General features: G+C 42.4%; 1 protein-coding gene across 1 annotated transcript in view; it reads left to right on the forward strand.

The window, feature by feature from the left end:
* Positions 1 to 20,915, forward strand: part of ANTXR1 (ANTXR cell adhesion molecule 1) — a 215,106-nt gene that overhangs the window by 48,214 nt on the left and 145,977 nt on the right. Inside the window, exons 4-8 of the mRNA XM_079792527.1 lie at positions 3,209 to 3,290; positions 3,872 to 3,905; positions 5,132 to 5,211; positions 7,756 to 7,824; positions 9,225 to 9,305. Coding sequence (XP_079648653.1) covers positions 3,209 to 3,290; positions 3,872 to 3,905; positions 5,132 to 5,211; positions 7,756 to 7,824; positions 9,225 to 9,305 — 346 coding nt within the window. The remainder of the gene's footprint in view (positions 1 to 3,208; positions 3,291 to 3,871; positions 3,906 to 5,131; positions 5,212 to 7,755; positions 7,825 to 9,224; positions 9,306 to 20,915) is intronic.

Below are 20,915 nucleotides of genomic sequence, written 5' to 3' on the forward strand. Positions count from 1 at the left end.
GCTGGCTGGGCCTCCCTCTGTCCTCCCAATGGTGGCCTTGGTGGAGGACGCTGCCCTCATCTTTACCCTTCCTTCCAAACCACAGAGGTATGCCTTTTTTCATTACTAAACCATAGGGTTTAAATTAAACTATGCCTTTTGGTGGGGGTCATGTAAAGGAGTACAACATAGAGAATGGTTTTATAACCACCACATGGGCACACACCTAAAGTCCTTTACCAGGGCAGTTCCTGCCTGGCCTTCCTCCACATGCCAAGTGAAGCTAATCCCTGCCCCCAAGGTTGACCTCTTCACAGGATGATTAAAGTGGAGGCATCTGTTCCCTCCTCTCACCTCTTCAGTAAATATTTGTTGAATATCTAGAATGTTCCAGGAACTGTAGTAGACATAGAAGATACAATGGAGACCAAACCAGACATGGCTCAGCTCTCATGGGGTTTAAAGCCCAAAACTGGGGCGGGGAGGGGGGGACCTTACAAATAATTACACAATCAAACGTTATAAAATGTTGCAAGTGCTATGAAACAAAAGTTGTGGGGTTCCATGAGCAAATTTAGTTGAGGGAGCTCATTTGAACTGGGGAAGTCTAACAAGGCTACTTTGAGCAATCGACAGTGAAGTTGGGACTGAAAGCTGGGTAAGAATTCGCCCAGTGCCGAGCTAGGCAAAAAGTCTCCCCAGTCCATGGACAGCGGTGATTGCAGGTGGGGAGTCTGTTGGAGAAGGAGCTTAGGAAAGCCCACGGGGCTCCCGCGCAGAGAGTGGGGCCGAGTGGTGCCCATGCCGCTGTCCGGGAGGCACAGGAGTCATCATGTAGGCACTCGAAGGCCAGGGCAAGGATTTGGGATTTATCCCAAGTACCATTGTCTGCTATTGAAGGGTTTTGAGCAGGGGAGTGAGTGGCATGTTTTGATCAATATTTTAGAAACATCCCGGCAGCCGTGTGGATAATGAAGAGGGGAAAGAGGGCAGTGGAAAGATAGCCAGTGACTTTCCCAGGGGCCTAAGCCAGAGGTGATAGTGGCTCAGACCATGGCATTGGCAGAGGAGATAGAGAGGTTCCATGATATGTTTGGAGTAGAACTAATGGAATTTGATGATAGATTATGTAGGGGCGTGTAAAGAGAGCGGAGAGCCAAGGTAGAGGGTCAAGGAAGGGTTCCAGTTTTGACTTGTGCAGCTGAGCATGTGGTCGGATATTTGGGCACTGATGGGACAATGAAACAATAGTCAGTACATTTCCCATAGTCTGAGTTACCTGGACTTCACTATTCCACCTGCGAAACATCAGTAGCCTAGGCCAGGGGCGAGCTCAGGTGAACCCCTTTTCAGTTTGTCTTTTAAACCCTCCAACAGCCTGCAGATCCAGCCTCATCCATGGCTACACCATTATATCAGTTTTAACAAAAGGTTAATTTTGCATTAGACTTTCTCCCAAGCAATTGCCAGAATAGACCAGCAATAAATGTCATTCATTCATTCAAAAGAGAGACAGTTATCATGGTTATGAGACAGTTAACAGGGTCTCTAGGTTCTAATCCTACCTCTGTCTCTTAGTACTTACAGGGCTTTGGGAAAGTTCCTTAGCCTCTCTGTGACTCAGTTTCCTTCTGTGTGAAATGGAAATAACTGTTATCTATTAAAAAGAGCTATTTTTTATAAGGCATCAGTGAATTATTGTGTGTGGTGTATTTCGAACAGAGCTTGGCACACTTTAAGTACTCAGATGGTGTTAGAAATTGCTATTGCTCTTTACTAATTCAAGTGTTACTGAAAACTTCCCACTTCTCCAGCACTGCTGTGTGCTAGCAGGCTGCTTGGCAGAATAGAACGCCTTTTTAAGTCAGACAGATTTGAATTCAAGTCTCTGATCTACCTAATCTCTAAACCCAAATTGTCTCACCTATCATATGTGGTCAATATTACCCACTTTGCATGGTTAGTGAGAGGATGAAAACAAACCTTTGAGTAGGACCTTATACATAGCAGATGCCTAATAAATGTTGGGTTCTTTGCCTACTCAAAAGAAGCTTCCCTTCCTCATGTAAATAGTGCACCCCCACCCTCTGTCACTAAAGAGACCCCAGTGAGAAGAAGGTAATTTCAAACTTTCCATAGGCTTACAGTTTATGAATCAGGCTAATGTTTTTTTTCAGAAATTACACTTTCTTGCCCTTTCGTTACAGCGTGGGGCTATTTAAAAGACAGGAACCTATCTTGCATCCCAGAGAGATGGTCCACAAAGATTCCATTTGGTCCCCAGACCATTCATGTTTCCCACTTTTCAGTCAGACCCTTTCCTAATGCCGTAACCCACTTCCTCTTCCCGCCCCAGGGCCACCTCGAGCAACCGGAGTAAGAAAACACAGGCATCAGCCACAGAAAACACTCGCTGTTGTCCTGGAAAGCATAGCTTGCCTAGACTTTTGTTTTCAGAGCTGACTACACGGTTTCCTTCGGCACAGCTCTGCGGGTGGCAGAGTCCACGCCGGACGCGTGCCCCTCCCACCCGTGGTCCTTGTGGTGGCCTGGCCCTGGTTTCTTGGTACTCGCCTCTTTCTGGTTCACAAGAGCCATTTGCTTCCTGACATAAAGGTGCTGAAGTTGCTGTGTGTCCCCGCAGGAGCAGGTGCATTTTAAGGCTCATTTCCAGTGTAGAATGAAAACTCTGTCCTGTTAGAGAGATGGAAGCCCTTCCTGGGGAGCTCAGTTGGGTAGAGTGTCGTCCCCATAGCCAAGGTTGCAGGTTTGATCCCCGGTCAGGACACATTCAGGAACCAACCAGTAAATGCATAAATAGGGGAAACGACCGAACAACAAATCAATGTTTCTCTCTCTCTCTCTCTCTCTCTCTCTCTCTCTCTCTCTCTCTCTCTCTCTTCCACTCTCTCTCTCTCTCCCTCTGTCTCTGTCTCCATTCCTCTTTCTTTAAATTTAATAATAATTAAAAACAGAAATGGAAGACTTTCATGAGCAGATGGAGATTCCTCTAGAAGGGGCTTTAAAATCTCACTCATCCTATGCTATGGCCGAATGGCTGACCCTGCATGGGTGACGTACTACAAAGACTTTCCCCCTGACAGGCTTTTGGGGGACCATTGGGGCAGTATAGACTATCCACAGAGATAAGGAAAAGACTAATGCACATGTACACAGCACAATAAAAAAAATGCTCTAATATGACTAATCGGGTGTCTTTGGATTTCAGAGAACAGATTCGTCAAGGCCTTGAGGAACTCCAGAAGGTCCTGCCAGGAGGAGATACTTACATGCATGAAGGATTTCAGAGGGTAATTTTATAACAGTTTTCAATTCCAAACATAAAGTGTGACACGGAAACATCAACCTAAGGATGGCTGATGATGAGGCATTTGCATTGAGGGAACTGAATGACACCCAATGGCAAGAGAGTAAGAAAAATTCCCCATAAACTTATACGCTGATAATGCTATCCAAAAGAACTGGGAGATTTCCTTGCTCCTTCCCTGACACTGGTGAAAGGTTTGTTGGCTAATGCTTGGCTGACAGGAGTCACGCCACATGCAAGTGCTCCCCATTCCCACGATCACCTTTTCTACATGTTGCTTCAGTGATTGAGACAGAATTTCAGTGACTTCAATCTTGAAGAGAACAAGTCCCAGTCTATGAGAAGTAAGACATTAATCCATGTTCACAAGTATATTGGTTAAATGTCAAGGTAACTTTAGATGAAGGTGATCCATTGATATCTGTGTGAAGTGTGGGTGGATTCCATGAAGAATCAAGACTGAGCGATGGCTGTGTACCCAACACCAGAGCCCACTGCCCAGTATTGGATTTGGAGTAGCAAACAGTGGCTATCTGTCTAATGGCTCTTTCATGTGTTTTCCAGGCCAGCGAGCAGATTTATTATGAAAACAGTCAAGGTAAGACTATCTTATGAACTACCATGATGAACTAGTTAACTTTTTTCTGTGTTTACTTCTGAAAAAGTGCCTCAGTAATTTCTTGTTTCAAAAGACATATTTGATATTGCCTAGAATCCTTGGACACACACTTCATCACGAAGAAGGAATGCTTAGAAAGATGACACGTACCAGGCCTAATGCTACTATCCTGTTGATGTCAAGAAAAGTGATATGAAAGTAATTAGATCCCATTATGGGCCCCAGTCTGCAATGTCCGGGAATAGTTTTGCATCTTGAATTCATTAAATTAGTAAATACTTGGATGGGTTAGTAAAGTCTTGGATTTTTATGTCAATTGTAATTTTCATGTCTTCTCTGGGCTCCAAGCCCCTTCACCCCTTCATTACTATGATTGGATATGGCGTTAAGATTAAGATATCAGTTCAGTTTGAAATTTCTTTTATTTAAATTTTGAAAAAAAGCAAAAATTTTACTTAATAGAGTGCCTAGCACATAGAACTAATATTTATTATTATCATTATTATTATTATTATTATTTTGGCTATTATTACAATTACTATAGTGTCTTTTATGAATAGCCTTTCTTTATCTGAGGCAAATCTCTTTTAAAAGATTTAATATTGCATTGGGGATTTTTCTCCTGGGCCTGTAGAGATGTCCACTTCTGATTTCACTCTAAACTACAACAAATAAAACAGATCCAACATCAGCACCATCACTTGTTAATATATTTCAACCATCAGCAATGTTACTAGATGCCTAACAATTACTGGAAAAACTCTAGTAGGTTTTGCCAACTGCTGTGATTCAGTCAGCTTGTAAATCACGATGACTAGGACTCTTTGCCCAGCTCTTCAAGGGCTGGTGCATGTGGTCAGCTACAGCCTGTGAGAAGGACTCCTGAACAGCCCAGGTGGTAGAGTTTGTTCCCAGAAATAAGAGTCACTGGAGTTATTCCTAGCTCAGTCCAGAAACCATTTCACCAGGTTTAGCCATTGGTTTAAGATAAGACTGAGAAACCCAGAAAGAAAGCCTATCGTCCCCTAGAGTCTGTCTCGGCACTCTTCATGCTGGAATTGCTTCCAGTCCCGAAAGAGAAGTTGCTGATTCTCCAGATATTGACCTCGGGTGGTTGAGCTTAGAAGAGACAGCCTCTCAGTGCTGAGAGAGGGTTCCCTTGGTGTGGCAGATTGGACTGAGCGTGCCTGTGTTGTGTTGAGCAGGATACAGGACAGCCAGCGTCATCATTGCTCTGACTGATGGAGAACTCCATGAAGATCTCTTTTACTATTCAGAGAGGGAGGTAAGCGATGGTCCGGCCTGTGTCTGTCTAAACAGACATGGAAAAGGGCTTCTTCCTTCTGAGATGGGCTGCAATCTTTCTACTTGGCCAAAATGATAGTTACTCTTGATAAAAAAACAAAAAAACTCCTAGATAAAGTAGTGTCTTATACATTTAAAAAATAATAATTTATTTTTTAAAGTGAATCTTCATGTCTTATACATGGTAGATATTTTTCCTCTTTAAAATATTTCTATATTACTCTATGTTTGGGGGGGGTAAAATATATCTAGCATACTTTTATTGGAAGCACTATATTGATTTAGCAGTTTTGAAACACTATCCTTTTTAAGCAAAAACTTTTTTTTTTTCTGAAATTTTCCTCATATTTTCTACTAAAAACAGGAGGGGAAAGAATTACTTGACATATGTAAGAGCCAATCTTGGCAAAATGGATTAGTCAGTGAGATTCTCACTCTAAGAACCAAAGTTGAATATTAATTGGAGGCAAAGTAAATTGTAATCTCTCCTTTGATAATTTCTTTTTTCCTTTTCTTTGTGTTCTCATAAAATACTCCTCAAAGCAAGTGAACGGATGCTCTTTAAATGAAACTTTCAGCTTGCATAAAGAGATTCAGAAAAGGGAATTTATTCAAAAATTAAAAAGTAGTCATTTATACTTAAGAAAGCCTTTCCTTTCAAGTTGTAGATGTGAGAGCTATATGTATAAGTGGCCCAAGGAAACCAGTTAACCGTGGGAATGTATTAAAGCCTCATTAGTGACAAAGCCTTATTCAGGCCAACTTAGAAAGAAACACAATTAGGCAGTGAGGGAGGGAGGTTCTGGCTCCCAGGGAGGAGTTAATAAGAACATTACACTTACCTCAAGCTCTTGACTACTATTTAATTTAAATTTAGCTTCCTTAGCAAGCAAGAAGTATATATTAATCCATTCATTCATTCCTTCATTCACTCAGTGATAAGTGAGACAGTAGCTGCCCTCATGGGCCTTACCATGTAATCATCATGTTCAGCTTGTAGAAGCCTCTGCTGGCAAAGGGCATGATCAAATTATGCAGGTGAGCACATTACTCCCCTGCAATGGGAAACACAACGGGATAATTCACAATGGGAAACACACAGTAAATATGACAGGCACTCCCTGAGCATTTGGGAATAGATATAATTTCTATTCTCTAAAGTCGACACTATGTAATGGGAATGCAGGATGTCTTATCTGGGTGCCAAACAACAGTCACATGAAGTAAAAACCCTAATAAGGAAATAACTGAATATAAAATAAATGATAGTTGTCAGATGATTAAAATGGGGGTTAGTAGAAAAGAATTTTAGGTATGGCACATACAAACTTGGAAAAATAGTTGGAGTGCCAATACTAATAGAAAGGGGGTTTCTGAAAAAGAAAGATAAAACTCAAGATATATAACGCAAATGAACCTTTCCATTTTTGATAATTCTATATTAAGTCCAACTGGAGGAAAAGGGTCACAGAAGTTGTTGCAGATAAGACTGGGGCTAGACTGTGTCTAAAAGTTTGTTTTATCCTGAAAGCCTCAAGAAATATTTCTAACATGAAGGAAAAAATATGTGTTTCTGTGCCTTCTAAAATTCAATATTAGTCACAAGTGGATTTGCATACTAACAGAGTGGGGGAAAGAACACAATTCAAATCAATATGCACATATTGAGCACCTAATATATCTTTACTATCGATTATTTATTAAGCACCTACTGTATATACCAAGGATTTCCACTTATTGTTTTCTGTTCTGAAACGCAGAAGAACTTTGAAATCTGTTATCAGAGCCTTTCACAAATCAAATATTAAAACCAAGCCAAAACTTGGATGTTGTTTTTTATGTTGCCTTCTTGATACTTAATTGTTAAAAAAAAATGGTCATGTGTTCACCTACTCAAATTTGGACCATAATTCCCATACCATGAAACCAATGTGTTCTGTGGCAATGAAAATGGCTTTATTTCTAAAGGAGACTGACATTTATGAGCACCTGCATCCTCCTAGACCTTGCATGAGGAGCTCTGCACTTATTATCTCATTTAATCCCCATCACACTTTCTAGAGCAAAGCCAAGTGTCAAACCCAGGTATATCAGGTTCCAAAGACCACATCCTTTCTATTATCCCATGCTGCCATCACAGAGGAAGAAAAAGTAAGCCAAAAAAAACTCATCAGAGAAATAGAAAAGATAATCATTTCCCCAGATTATTTCATACGACTTACCCTAGCCTACAGTTTCCTTTTCCTCTCCTTGTCTTTCAAAGACTCTATTTATGTGGCTCTTTCTCATCACTTCCCATTAGACTAATCACTTCCCTCATGCCCACAATGCATTAGGTTAGAGTGGGACGTTCACTGGAGTATAAGCTCTTTGAGGACAGGGATTACCTTCTCCATTGTGGTATCTGACATATAGTAAGTAGGTGCTCAGTAAATGCCTGATCGTTGCAGTTAGTCTGGCTAATCCAAAAGGAGTATGTTTGCCTCTGCTTCTCTCTCTAACGTCTTTTCTCTCATTGCCCCAGGCTAACAGATCCCGAGACCTTGGTGCAATTGTTTACTGTGTCGGGGTAAAGGATTTCAACGAAACACAGGTATGCTCTTGGTTTTCCTCCAGTTTGGGAGCGTACCAAGTTTGTGAATGATTCAGTGCAGAGGGTGCAGCAGAGCATAAACAGCTCTTAGATGGAGTATTTTTCCAGAAATGCTAATAAGCAAGAAGGGAATTGTTGGACGAGTAAGGAATGGAAAGCCATTTGCTGATGCACGTGGGGGCCTTTAACACAGACCATCCAGGCAGCATCTTTCTTGGTAGATGCTAAACAGCCAAGGTGTCAAAATAGATCTGAATTAACTTGGAAAACTTATTGTTGCTGTTTTTATTTAATGTGATGAATCTTCTTTTTTTAATGGCAAACATCCCTTTCTTCCATTAAATATGCAGTGTATTTTCAATGCAAAAAAAAAAAGGAAATAATTAGCAAGTGGGCAAAAGTATATATAAATACAAGTATATATAAGCAAATTGTGAAAATTTGCTAACAACCTAAATGAACGTTACTCAGTGTAGTTTGTAATTTCTTTTTGTTTTAATAACATGGGACAGCACTCATGATATGTTGTTAAGTAAATAAATTAGGATTGCAGAATATCGGGAATAGTATGAGTCCAGCGTTTCAGTAAATATGTGTATATTGCCTAGAAAAACTATGAAAGACAATATATGTCAAATGAACAAAAATAGAAATGTGATGGATGGAGGGATGAGTGGATGAATACATGGATGATAAGTAACTTTTTATAAATGTATTTTAACTATCCTGGGTTTTCTGAAATTTCCCAATGACACTGTGGTGCTTGTGCAATCAGTAAACACCCTGGCACCGACTGTGACCGTGGCAATTGCAGAAATGTGCGAAGATGGGGCGGGGGTAGTAAAGCTCACAGAGCAGCTTTTCCTTTCTCCAGTCCTCGGCTCCTTAAAGCAGGAGCAGCCAAACCATGGCCAGGGTCCTTTCCTCACTGAGCAGGTTGCGTGAAGATAAGGGTCCCCGTTCGCTGGCCTTCCCCAACACCAAAGCTTGAATTTATTTTTAAAGTTGCTCGGAAAGGAAACGAGTTTGTTTGGTTCGAAAACAGTTGCCAACAGAAATTGGGGTGGAATGGGAGAAAAATGAGCCAACGGCCTGCCCCCAAATCCATAAATACACCAACCCAGGCCAAATGTTCATCTAGCTGGGCAATGTTACCTCTGCTCCCAAGGAAAGAAGTATTACAACAAATGTAAGAGCTGGCGCCAACACCCCCCCCCCCCCCCCCCATTCCGGGCTCACTCCAGGGAGGCCGCTGGTAAACTCATTATTACTGAGGGCTTTTCAGTGAGGCCCCTGAGCCCAGTCAAAGCCTCAAGTTCCTCTGGTTCTAAAAGGAGATGGAGTCCCCTAAGCCCAGTGGCTTTCCTGCGTTCTCCATATGTGTTTGTGTTTGTTCTCAGCTGGCCCGGATTGCGGACAGCAAGGATCACGTATTTCCCGTAAACGACGGCTTTCAGGCTCTGCAAGGCATCATCAACTCAGTGAGTAGAGCCTCCTTTGAGACTGGACGTTCGAGCCCCTTCTGCCCCTGATCTGTTGTAAATACCCCAACCCCATCCTTCCGAGGCTGGCGTTTTCCTGCTTGAGAGAACATTCCTTTGCAGATCTTCGTATCTGTCCTATCCCACTTCTGCCTCCTGCCTTTCACACCTGTTTCTTTCTTCATTCTCTGTGCCAGTTCTACCCTACAATGGGAAATTCAACATGGAAGGGAAACCTGCTCTGGCAGTCGGGGACTGAGGCTGACCCCAGACTGTGGCTAAGGGTGCGCAGTTACAGGCCTCGGTTTCCCCAGCCACAACTGAGCACAAGCTGTCTTCAGAGAATTTGCAGGTTCAACTGGTCGCACTTGGCCATGGGAGGCACTTTCAACCAGTGGTTCTCTACCCTGGATGACCTTTGAAATCACCTAGAGCAGCATTTTTTAAGATCTTCCCAGGTGATTTTTAATAGAACCACTGCTTGAAACCTATAATCCCCAAATAGTAAGGCTTCAATGTTCTCCAGGGTTTGTACAATCACCACCTTTCCATCCCAACCTGGATTTTCACCGCCCTTTCCTGTCAGTAAACAGGACACTGGCTTCTAGAGCCTCTCCTTTCCACCTTCCATACACAGGCCAGGCCCTCGGTCTACCTGGCATATTGGCTGACACTGGTCTTTAAAGCCTCAGCCAGAAGGTCAGTCAGTGCGTGTGCTGCACCTGTAATGAAGTCCAGAGACACTGCAGCCTGTGCCTTTAAGTTTGAGGACCAGGTAGACAGCCAGTGGTTTCTCCAAGTGGATCTCACCAGGCTCCAGCCTCAGGGTTTAGGATGTAAATTCAGAGCTCAGAGAATCACTGTCCTCTTAGATGTCAAGGAAGTCTTGACACAGAGGTTATCAGCCACAGTGTCAGGACTTGCCCAGCTCCCCCAGACTGACCTAGGAAACCTCCAGCGTGGATGTGTCTTCATGCTCCCCCTCCCTCCCTCCAGGGTGTGATAGGAACTCCAGCAGAGTGAGAAGTGAGAACTTTGGAGCTGGTCAGCCCAGAGTTTAAATGCTGGCCCAGCAAGTCACCCTTATAGATCCTTAGATGAGTTATTTCACTTATTTTCTTATTTGTTTAAGGGATTGATGATAAGACATATCATAGACTTGTTGAAAGATTGCAGAAGCTAACACTGATGAAAATACTTAACAATTGGTTCTCAAGGTGTATGAATTATTTCCTCTTCCATTTCCCTTCACCATCATATGAGAGACATTAATGTCAGATTCCCCCATTCCTCTAGATTTTCTTGAATAAATATAAATGTAAACTAGAGGCCCAGTGCATGGTATTTGTACACTGGCTGGGGGCATTGCCTGCAGGGAGCAGCCTCTCATCCCAGTCAGCCAACCGGCTGTGAACCTGCCGTCTGAGTGGCTGCTCCCGCTGTGGGAGCTCCACTCATCCCAGTCAGCTGAGCAGCGCTCCCACTGTGGGAGTGCACTGACCACCAGGGAGCAGCTCCTGCATTGAGCATCTGCCCCCTGGTGGTCAGTGCACAACATAGCGACTGGCCAAGCGGTCGTTCTGGTTGTTCCACCATTCAGTCGCTAGGCTTTTATAGGATCACCTGAGAATCTTGTTTCTAATACTCATTCCCAGGCCCCATTCTAAAGGGCTTCTTTTGTAGTCAGTATAGGATGGAGCCCGGAATCTGCATCTTTTGAATCTGCACTTTTTAATAAATGCATCAGGTATACTTTCAGAACATTGATACATGAGACCTTAAGTTTTCAGATTTGTGAAAAATAATCTCTCCTCTGGCTGGGCATTCCTATCTTAAGCATGCACATATGACAGCCATCTTCTTCCAGATGTGTTTGTTTGCAAGAACAGAAACTCACTCAAACCCCCTTGACCAGAAAGTGGAAATAATTGAAAGAATAAAAAAGTATCAGTTACAATTATGGATCCCCAGGTGAGGGGCTGCTGCTGTAAATAATATCTGGGGTCAGGGTGGCATCCTTGACAATATAAACAATAAGAACTGCAATAACCATATAAAACAACATCCAAATGGTGCAAGACAGGATTAACAGCAGGATTTGGGTCTGACCATGAATCCTTTGGAAGCTCAGAGGTGGATGATACTGGGCTGGAGCCTTCATGAGAAAGTGGGGCAGACTTGAGCCCCTGAACCACCAAGGTGGGGTGATGGGTAGCACCAGAGAAGAGATGACATGACTTCAGCCCAGAGCAACGCATTTTCCAAGGACAATAATAATGCCTGTCTGTCTGGTGGGAGAGTTTGAGTAAAGGAGTCAGGAGTAATGGGACATAAGCCAAGACATTGGGTTGAAACTAGATTGACAAGAGCCTTGAAGAGGCTTTAACTTCAACTTAGAGGATGTAAGCACTGAAACATTTTGAATGTCTAACAAGTGACGTTTAAGAAGAGAATCTGATGGCAGTGTGTATCTAGATGGGAGACTGCGGACAGCCAGGGGCAGGAGCTCTAGCATGAGGCTACTGCAGAAGTCCTGCCCCCAGATGACTGGGTTCTAAACAGGGACATGTGCCTACCTCACTCAAGAGTTGGTTCCTCCCCAAGTACTTTGGATTATTTTTATTACATAATAAAAATTATAATTTTTATTTGCATAAGTCACTGTTGTCCTTAAATATTTCAACCTAACAACTCACCCAAGCTCAGCTTGAGCCAGGATGTTTATAAAGCTCTCCTCGCCCCCAAATGGAAATGATGCCAAAGATGTTTAAGAACTTTTAGCAAAATATGTCTCCCAAAAAGGGAAAGAGAATAATAATTTGAGACTCCAAACTTTTAGCTGAATGATAGCATTCTTAGGGGCTTTTATCTGGGAGTTATGCTAGTGGTTTCAATCCTTCCAATACGTGAAACCTGTATTTATGGTGGTTGTTAATTTGTTTGCTTGGACAGGGAAACGGACAAGCGCAGCAGGGCTCATCTTTCTCAAGTCAGACAGAAATAATTATGGCCTAAAAGTTGGCTATTTTTAAGAATTAGGTTCATTTATCCTTGTGGGTACTGAAAAGAAAGTTCTCGTTTTTCCCCCCATCTAAAGCTTCTAATGCAGCTTGTGCCCATGGATGTTGCGTGGTGGCTGCTTGTTTTCTCATAATAAAATAGGAATGGGCTTAATTATCCAAAATAAGAGTGCAGGGCAGCTTGCAAAAAGCTCAAGTGGTTTATAAAGGTCTCTGCCCATAATGACCTTATTTTTAAGAAGCAGGGGCTAGTATTTATTTACTCATCAAGTGCTTATTGAAAACCTCTTAGGGTGGACTCTGGCCATTCAATTACAAGCAAAGCAGACAGAGAGACTCTAGTCTAGTGGAGTTTATCATCTAGAGGGAAGGACACATAAAAACAAGCAAATCAATATGTATAATTAAAATTGTGATATGTGGTATAAAATAAATAACATACTACAGTTCTGAGATTAAGAGTGAAGGGGGTGGCAAAGAATCCAGGCTCTTTTGAAGAGATGACCTGAAGGATGAAATGGAACTATTCATTGAAGAGCACGGGTAGAATATTCTTGGCAGAGCAAAGCCCTAAGATGACGCATAGCAGAATGTAAGAAGGACAGTACTTATGGGGGAGAATGGCCGAAGATGAAGTGAAGAAGCAAGCAGAGGCTAAGTCATAGGGAGCCTTGAAGGCCACAGTATTTTACTGTAGGGACTGTGGGAAACTATAGTCAGACACAGGCTGACAATAGAACAATCACGCTTGAAATCAAGGCTCTCAGAGATCATGAGTTATCCATATCCCCTTTAGATAACAAATAAATAAACACCATAAAGAAGAAGAAAAATCATTAGGATTTGTTGAGCATCTTCTGTGCACCAACTCCTCTGCTAGGCACTTCAAAACCCCCTCTCTGAAGAAGGATTCATTACCTCCATTTTGCAGGTGAGGAAACTGAGATGTAAGTGGGTTGGATAAACTGTCCCAAGTCTGCCTGCTCATAATGGTAGAATGGGGAATGTGAACCCAGGTCTAGCTGCAGAGATCCTGCTCTTTCCACAATACTTGGGCTGTGAATGTCTGAGGAAATGGAAAACTGCCACAGAATCTCAGAGCCTGAATTCATCGAGTCCCGAATTCTCTGCTTCCTCAGCCTGACTCCTGTTTTGGTCTTTTTGCTGTTCCTCAACCCTCTCTACTTTAAGGGAGAAGTCCTCATGTGTCAGATTTGTATGATGTGTTATTTTTCAAAGTGCTCTCACCTGTTTTTCATTTTAGTCTCTCATTGGTGGGACGTAGGGAAAGACAGAAAGAAATCAACAGCTGTAGATAGCTGATTTGGGATCCAAATATTGTTCTTTAATCCCATTTAATATTATATCATTTAAAAATTATAACAACCCTGTGAAGGAAATACTCTTATTCCCATATTATAGGTGAAGGAACTGAAGCTCGAACATCCTACTCAAGGGCATATAGATGTAACGGGGAGGGTGGGGTTGGAACTCAATTTCATGACCCAAGAGTCTATGCCCTCTCCCAACTCATTTCCTTAGGAAGGTGAAAATAAGAAATGCCACCATTTTTTTAAATTCTCCTGTGCTAGATACCATGCAAATCATTTTACACTATCATCAAATTCTCATGACCACGATTTAATGTAGATATTGTTACTCCCTCTACAGAAGCAGATAGTCTAAAGGACAGAGAGATTAGCTAACTTGTCCAAGGCCACACATCCGTGGGCTGTGATCTGGATCAGACTCAAGTCTGTCTCTATGGCCCTGAGGTGAATGACCACAGGACACTTCTGATAATGTGGCCAGGCCGGGAAGCAGCTCCACGTCAGAGAAGGAGGCACTGACAAGCAAAATTGTGAAATGGCTTGATGCAGTTCGCCCAGTTACAGCAGCGGCAAGACCAGAATGTACGTGTCTGACAGTGCACCAGCGTGGGCGGGAGAGCCCCTTGCCTTTCACTGCTCGGTGGAGAGCATCTCTGAAAATCCCAGGTTCTGTTCGGCGGATGAATTTCCATCATCATGAGAAGCTGGAAGCCTGACACGGGCTGGAAGGAACGTCTTTCTCTCACACTTGATCAGGATTCTACCTGTGAGGACCGTATTCCTACTTGCTTTTGCAGAATCTGGTTGATAAAATTACAAGACAAAATTTGGTTGGTTGGAAGATTGCAGCCCTTTAAGCCAGTAAAACTGGGAAGGAAGAAGCTATTCCTGTTACTGTGGCTTCTTCAGGGAAATTCCAGGGACCACAACTGGTAAATGCAGCGCCAGCCCTCGAGTTAAAGTATGTCTAACCAGGCTCCAGGTCTTGGTTTGCTTTATCAAAATGCTGCAGGCAGGGAAACGGGAACCTGCCTGAAAGCTGGGCTCAGATAACACTGAAATGGTCTGCAGTTTTGAATCCCAGCACTTGGCCTTTACTGAGAGGCCAGCTTCTGCTCCCAGCTGTCCCCACTTAGTGTGCAATTGAGGGCAGTGCCTGGAACCACGCGCGCTGTCTATGAGAAGAAAAAAACCAGCTCCTGGCACCACGCCACCTCCATCTAGGAGCATTTCCCTGGAATAAATATTTGAGCTTGCATCAGGCTTCCTATTAATGAGAGGGTGAGTCAGTGTTCAGAGCTTCCTGCGTGTTTGATCAAGTATTGAGCAAACAACTGTATTTGCAAGAATTTCTTGCAAGTTTTGGCATGAACATCCTTGTTAACGAAGAAGCTGTAAGATCAGCAAAATTGAGGAGCAAATCTATTCCATGGGGTATATGTATTTATTTTACTTATAAAACCATACCCTGTGCTGACCTCCCCTTCCGCACACGGGAATGTGAAAGAAGTGTAGCCCCTAATATGGTCCAGGTCCTAGCAAAGCTATGACAAAAGGCAAAGCCCATCTTCAGGCCTTCCCTGCCACTTACTCTTCCAAGATCCCACTAAGAACTGCTCCGGGCTTCCCTCCAATCACAGTTTAGCACATTCACACAGTCCCGGAAAGTACCTGTCTTTACAGAACTAAGCCTCTTTCCAGAGCTCACTGGGCGGGGAGAGGGGCGGGAGGCAGGGGAGACCACTTCTGCAGTAGCCACCCTCCTTTTAAGCCGGGCTTATTTGATTGGAGGAAGCTGCTTCCTCTCCTTTGCGACATCTGAATGCTGTCTCAAGTCCCTGCTTCAGTCTTCTCCGTGGAGCCTGCCCTGGTGGCTCCTCCACCATGAACCCTTCCTGCCTCCAGCAGCACCAGTTGGAACCACTTGCCTGGCTCTTGGGTCTTTTTTGTGCTCTGTGCTGCTCCTCTGGGTCAGTGGTAAATTGTGTGATGACAGAGACTGCCCCATTTGTCGTATTTCCGATGGTGTCCAAGGTCGGGCTGTGCTTATTTATTCATTGTACAGCAGCCTAGAGAGTTGCATGCCCTACACTGCATGATGAGGCGGCATGTTTGTGGCTCGGTGTCATATAAAATCCTCCGTCCTTTCCCCATTCTCTTTCCAAGGCCATATCTATAAAAGATGGTATTCTGGACTCGGTGCACATTTGCCTGGACACAGAAATAGAATCAATTATAGTTTCTATAGTGAGCAGAATATCTGTTTTAAAAAGTATTTGCCCCAGAAGTCATTAATTAGGCTCAGACTTTGCAGGCATTCAGGCCGGTCATTTCAACTAAGCTATTATTTCGTTTGGCTTATTAATGAATCCAACTGTAATAAAAATAATAGCAGGAAGAGGCTACAAAGATCGCAGAGAGCCATGCTCACCTAATCCTCAGCAACCAACCCCAACTCCCCCAGCTCCTCCTCCTGTATCGAGGAATCTGTTAAGATCTATTACAAAAGCAACAGCAGAATTTAGAACAAAATCCAGTGAAACACTCCCTACAGGGGTCAGTTCTCAAGGAGAACCACTGCCTTCGCCAGTATTCAGGTCAACAAGCTCATCTTACTAAATAAACTACGTTTTGAAGTTCACAGTTATCTGAGCATTCCTTCTGAAAACAAGAGAGGAAAGTGATTTCCTGGAAAAAAAATAAAAGGATTTCCTCTGTTTCAGAACCTTGTTTGTCCTATACTCCTTCAGAGTGAAATTAACCAAGAGAAGAGGAGCTTTTATTTCAGTGATTTGAGTGCTCCCACCCAGACAGAAACTTTTGCTTTATTGTAAATTCAGTAAAACCTTCAAAATGTTTCTGGCATGGTAGAGTATTTGGTTGGTATAATGTAAGAGTATATATAAAGTCATATATGAATCCCAGAAAGATGTGTGCATAATAATACATTTTTATTTTATTAATAGTAATTCAGATTCTGTAGAAAAGACATGGATCTAGGATAATGTCCATAGTTGATAATAAGTGTGATGATTGGTTTAAATTATGGAGTGGAATTTAGTTAGGAAAGGTGATTTCTTTTTTCTTTTTTTTTCATTTTATTAGAAATCAGATACAGTAAGTCCTCAATATTGTAAATAGGTTCTTAGAACTGCAGTGAAATGACATTACTGAAACCAATTTTACCATAGCTTAGCTGATATAAACAAGAGTTTTTACAGCATTGCAAACATAATGAAATGACATTAGTTGAATCGATGTTATTAGAGGATCTGCTGTAGTTTCAAAATTCATGGGGGAAACATTGACAGTCCTGAAGGCTTGGAGGAGCTGGTTGTGTATCCCAAGGTGCCTGGCCTTTTAAACTAAAAGCAATGGTCCCCAGGCCTATCCAATGTACATTCTGCCATCAGCTGTAATAGTGCATATGGTCTTTCTGTGGGAGCCTGAGCCTTGCCCCCTACACACAGACCTCTACATGTTTTTCCAAGTAAAGGCATCAAGGGCTTTTACAAAGCAGGCCAATCTCGATCTTAGACATGGAGATATGATACACCCACAGTGTTGAAATAGGTACCCTGAGAAAATGATCCCCAAAGATGATGGTGTGTGATAAGAAGAAGGAGGTGTTAAAAGAGGAGGAATAAGACCCTAAGATTCTAACTACAGGAAAGAAGGAAGACCAATACATAATATGTTAGAATGCCAGTTTCTAAAGCCATGCAGAAATTGTCCCAGTTATTCAATAAATATTTACTTTTTTGAAAGTGCCTGCTATGTGCCAGGTTAGGCATTGTGGATATAGTAGTGGGTAAAAATAAGTCCAATCCTTGCCCTCATAGAGTTTATAGTCTAAAGAGGAAGATAGACAATGAACAAACAATCCAAAAATAATTAGATAATTACAAAGTCCTCTGAAGGATGGTAATGTATACTAAAATGTTGGTGGATGCAGAAATATTTCACTGGTAAAATCATTAGGACTTAGGTGGCAAAATCCACATTGGACAGAGAGAGTGAAATTAAGGAAAATTGCTAGGTTTTATCTTAGAGAACTATACAGATGGATTTGGTCAATAGTTAACCACCTGTGGACTAGCCTGTCCCAAGCCCCGACATCTTCAAAGCAGATTGTGTCCTTAACACCAAATAAGACACTAAGGAACATGCTCTGAAAGATGTGTGGCAGCAATGAATGAATAAAAGAGGCTGGTCTTTTATACACATACACACACACACACACACACACACACACACACACACACACACCCTCTATCAGAAAATGGCCAAGTAAATGAAAATTGCTTGGATATTGGGGAAGGAGACAGAGCAATTAGGAAAAAATTTAGGTGTGCCTATGGCAAAGGAGGTGTTCCTAATACTCCATGCAACATTTATAATCCTTTAAGGATTCTTGCAAAATCTCTGTATAAACTGAGAATTTTATGAAAAAGGACCTTGGGTTTTAGAGTCCAAAAAATAAACTCTTATATACAACCTGCACTGGTCCACAATGGATTTCACTTTAAATATACTGAGTAGCTTTTATTATTTGGCAAAGCTCTGCTGCCTCTCTCACTCTGCCAACATATAATGAGATGTGCAAAAGTAACTATACCAGTAGCAACACGTCGCAGTTATATAGTTCTTTATGGATTTTAAACATGTTTCCCCATATAGCTCCTTTTTGAAATATTTCCAAAAGTTGACAGGAAAGTATTATTAGCCATCCTTGTTTTTTTTTGTGTTTTGTTTTTTTTCCAGGAAATTAAGCCTGAGGCCAGTGTTGGGTGATGGGATGTAATCATCTATGAGCTACCATCTTGGCCCAACAGTAATAGCAGTAGTGGTAGTGATCAGAAAAGTAATAATTACAGCTATCATTGTTTGAGGACCAAATATATGGGGTGGGCAAAAGGTGGTTTTCAGTTATTTGTATGGAAAATAATAAAATAATTAATAAATAATAATATAAGAATAAACTCTGTTTCACATACAACTGTAAACCTGCTTTTATTTGTCAGACATTCTCCTAAGTGCTTTACTATTAAGGATGTTCTGAAGACATTTCTTGGTGAATTTTTTTCATGAAGGGTACATTATGGCTGGTGGCCTAAGTCTTGTGAATAGCTATGTATTAACCAATCACATCTGTTTGTTCTGTCCTCAAACAAAATCCTTGTCAGATTTCCTTGAATTTCACTCTCTTCCTCACCCTCCAATCCAATGAGTTTTGTCACCTAAGTCCAACTGACTTTACAAACTAAATATCTCTCCTTTCATGTCTGTTATCATTTTGCCATCATACAGCCCATTCAGGTCAGTGTTTTTCTTATCCCCATTTTATAGCAGAGGAGACTGAGGTTCAAAGTTTTAAACTTTTCCAAGTCCACAGGCCAGTACAGGGTGGAGCTTGGGGCCCAATAATAACAGCTACCATTAGTTGAGGACTTACTTATCTGAGTTCAGGCTCTGTGCTATGGGCTTTATCTATGTTATCTCATTCAATCTTGCTAACTCTACACACTTGTGCAATAGGTACTGTTCTTATCCCACTTCTACAATTGAGGAACCAGAGACTCAGAGAGGCTATGCAACTTGCCCAAGGCCACACTGCTCATGAATGAGCTGCCCAAGCAATTTGATTTCAGATTCTAAGCTGTTACTCAGTACATGAAATTGCTCCCCAAAATTGGGGTTCAGGAAAGTTAAAGGTTTTGTCAAGGACCATAGGAAGGGTAAGTCCAGGACCAGGGCCAGGACCTAACTCCTCACATGGATTATATTTGAGGCATGTAGTGGTTTTAACCAGTCTCCATTACAGGCCAATTATACTGTCAGCTCTGACATCACCACGACTCTATGTGAGCCCCTCCCACTCCATCTAGTGATTTCACTCCAGCCATTCCCCAGTGCTTCATCCACACCTCTTCCATGGCTACTACTGTGCTGAGGGGGGACGGATCCTTTGCCTTCCCATCCTCATCTAGTCTCCAGCCCCTACACTGATTTGCTGTGTGGGGGAAGTTCAGGCAGAGTGTTTACCATGCAGTCTAGGCTGCTAATAAACAAGGAAACCCCCCAAATCTACCCAATGCTATTGTGACTTCCTACCTTTTGAAACCAGACATTTCACATTAATAGAAGCCACAGTGCCAGACAAATCCTGCCCATCCCCCCCTCACTGATAAATTTTACTCTGTTGGCGGCAATGCGTTCCTTCCAGATGGTTTAGGTTAAGATTGGGAAAGTTGTGTTTTTACTGGATTGAATCACAGCACTTGGCTGACATTTTTTGGCCCTTCTTACACTCCTTAGATTTATCAGCTAATTGCAGACACTTTGGGAGAATAATGCAGCATGTGTTTATGATGACAAACCCTGCTAGTGTGTCTTTGTGCTCAAAGATTCATGGGTGTTGCCTTTACTGACCCCTGGTTAAGTATTAGAGTTGGATCAAAAACATTGGTTCAAAGTCAAGAACTTACATGGGTGAAAATATTTCATTTATGTGTTTTGGTGGAGTTGGGGATGGAGACAAAGTAGATCCAATAGCTTGATCTTTATTCTTAAACTGTTTTGGATATCTTTTGTTGTGGATGATAAAATGATTTATTAAGGGATGTCAGATGCCTTAGGAATTTTATTTAACACATCAAAAAATAGCTGCATGGTTGTTCTAATGCCACTATTTAGTAAGTTTCTCCATGTGGGTGAATTGTTTCTTCCAATGTGGCCGGTTTGAAGACTTGCCTGTGGACATGTTGAAGGGGGTGGCTCCATCATAGCAACCACTGGCTGAGGTGGCCCTTCCGGCAGGAAGACCAAGGATAGCAAATGGGGGGGAAAGATTGAACAATCAACACCATTCAAGTCAGACAGCTGTCACCTGGGATTTGAGTCCCTACACATCAAGATTTTGGTAAGCCTTGATCCTAGGACATCACTGCGTACATAAGAGACCTAGAGGACCAACCCTAGGAAAGGGAAGGACAGAGAAGCCAACAGGGAAACATGGATGCCCAGGATCTATCCTTGGGGTGTCTGGTCCCAAGTAAGAGGGACAATGAAGGGCACTCAGGGCACTAGTGGTGATTCCAGGTCCCCAGAGCCAGCTGTGTAAGGACCACTGACTCTCACGAAGATGGGCACTGGATTGTGGGGGTTGGGGGCACACGAATCATTCTCCAATTGGAACAGGTTTAGGCACTAGCAAGAACTGAGGCTGATCCTGTGTTTGGGGTGGGGGCAGAGGTGGC

Source organism: Cnephaeus nilssonii (assembly GCF_951640355.1).
Source record: "Cnephaeus nilssonii genome assembly, chromosome: 15".
Classification (NCBI taxonomy): domain Eukaryota; kingdom Metazoa; phylum Chordata; class Mammalia; order Chiroptera; family Vespertilionidae; genus Cnephaeus; species Cnephaeus nilssonii.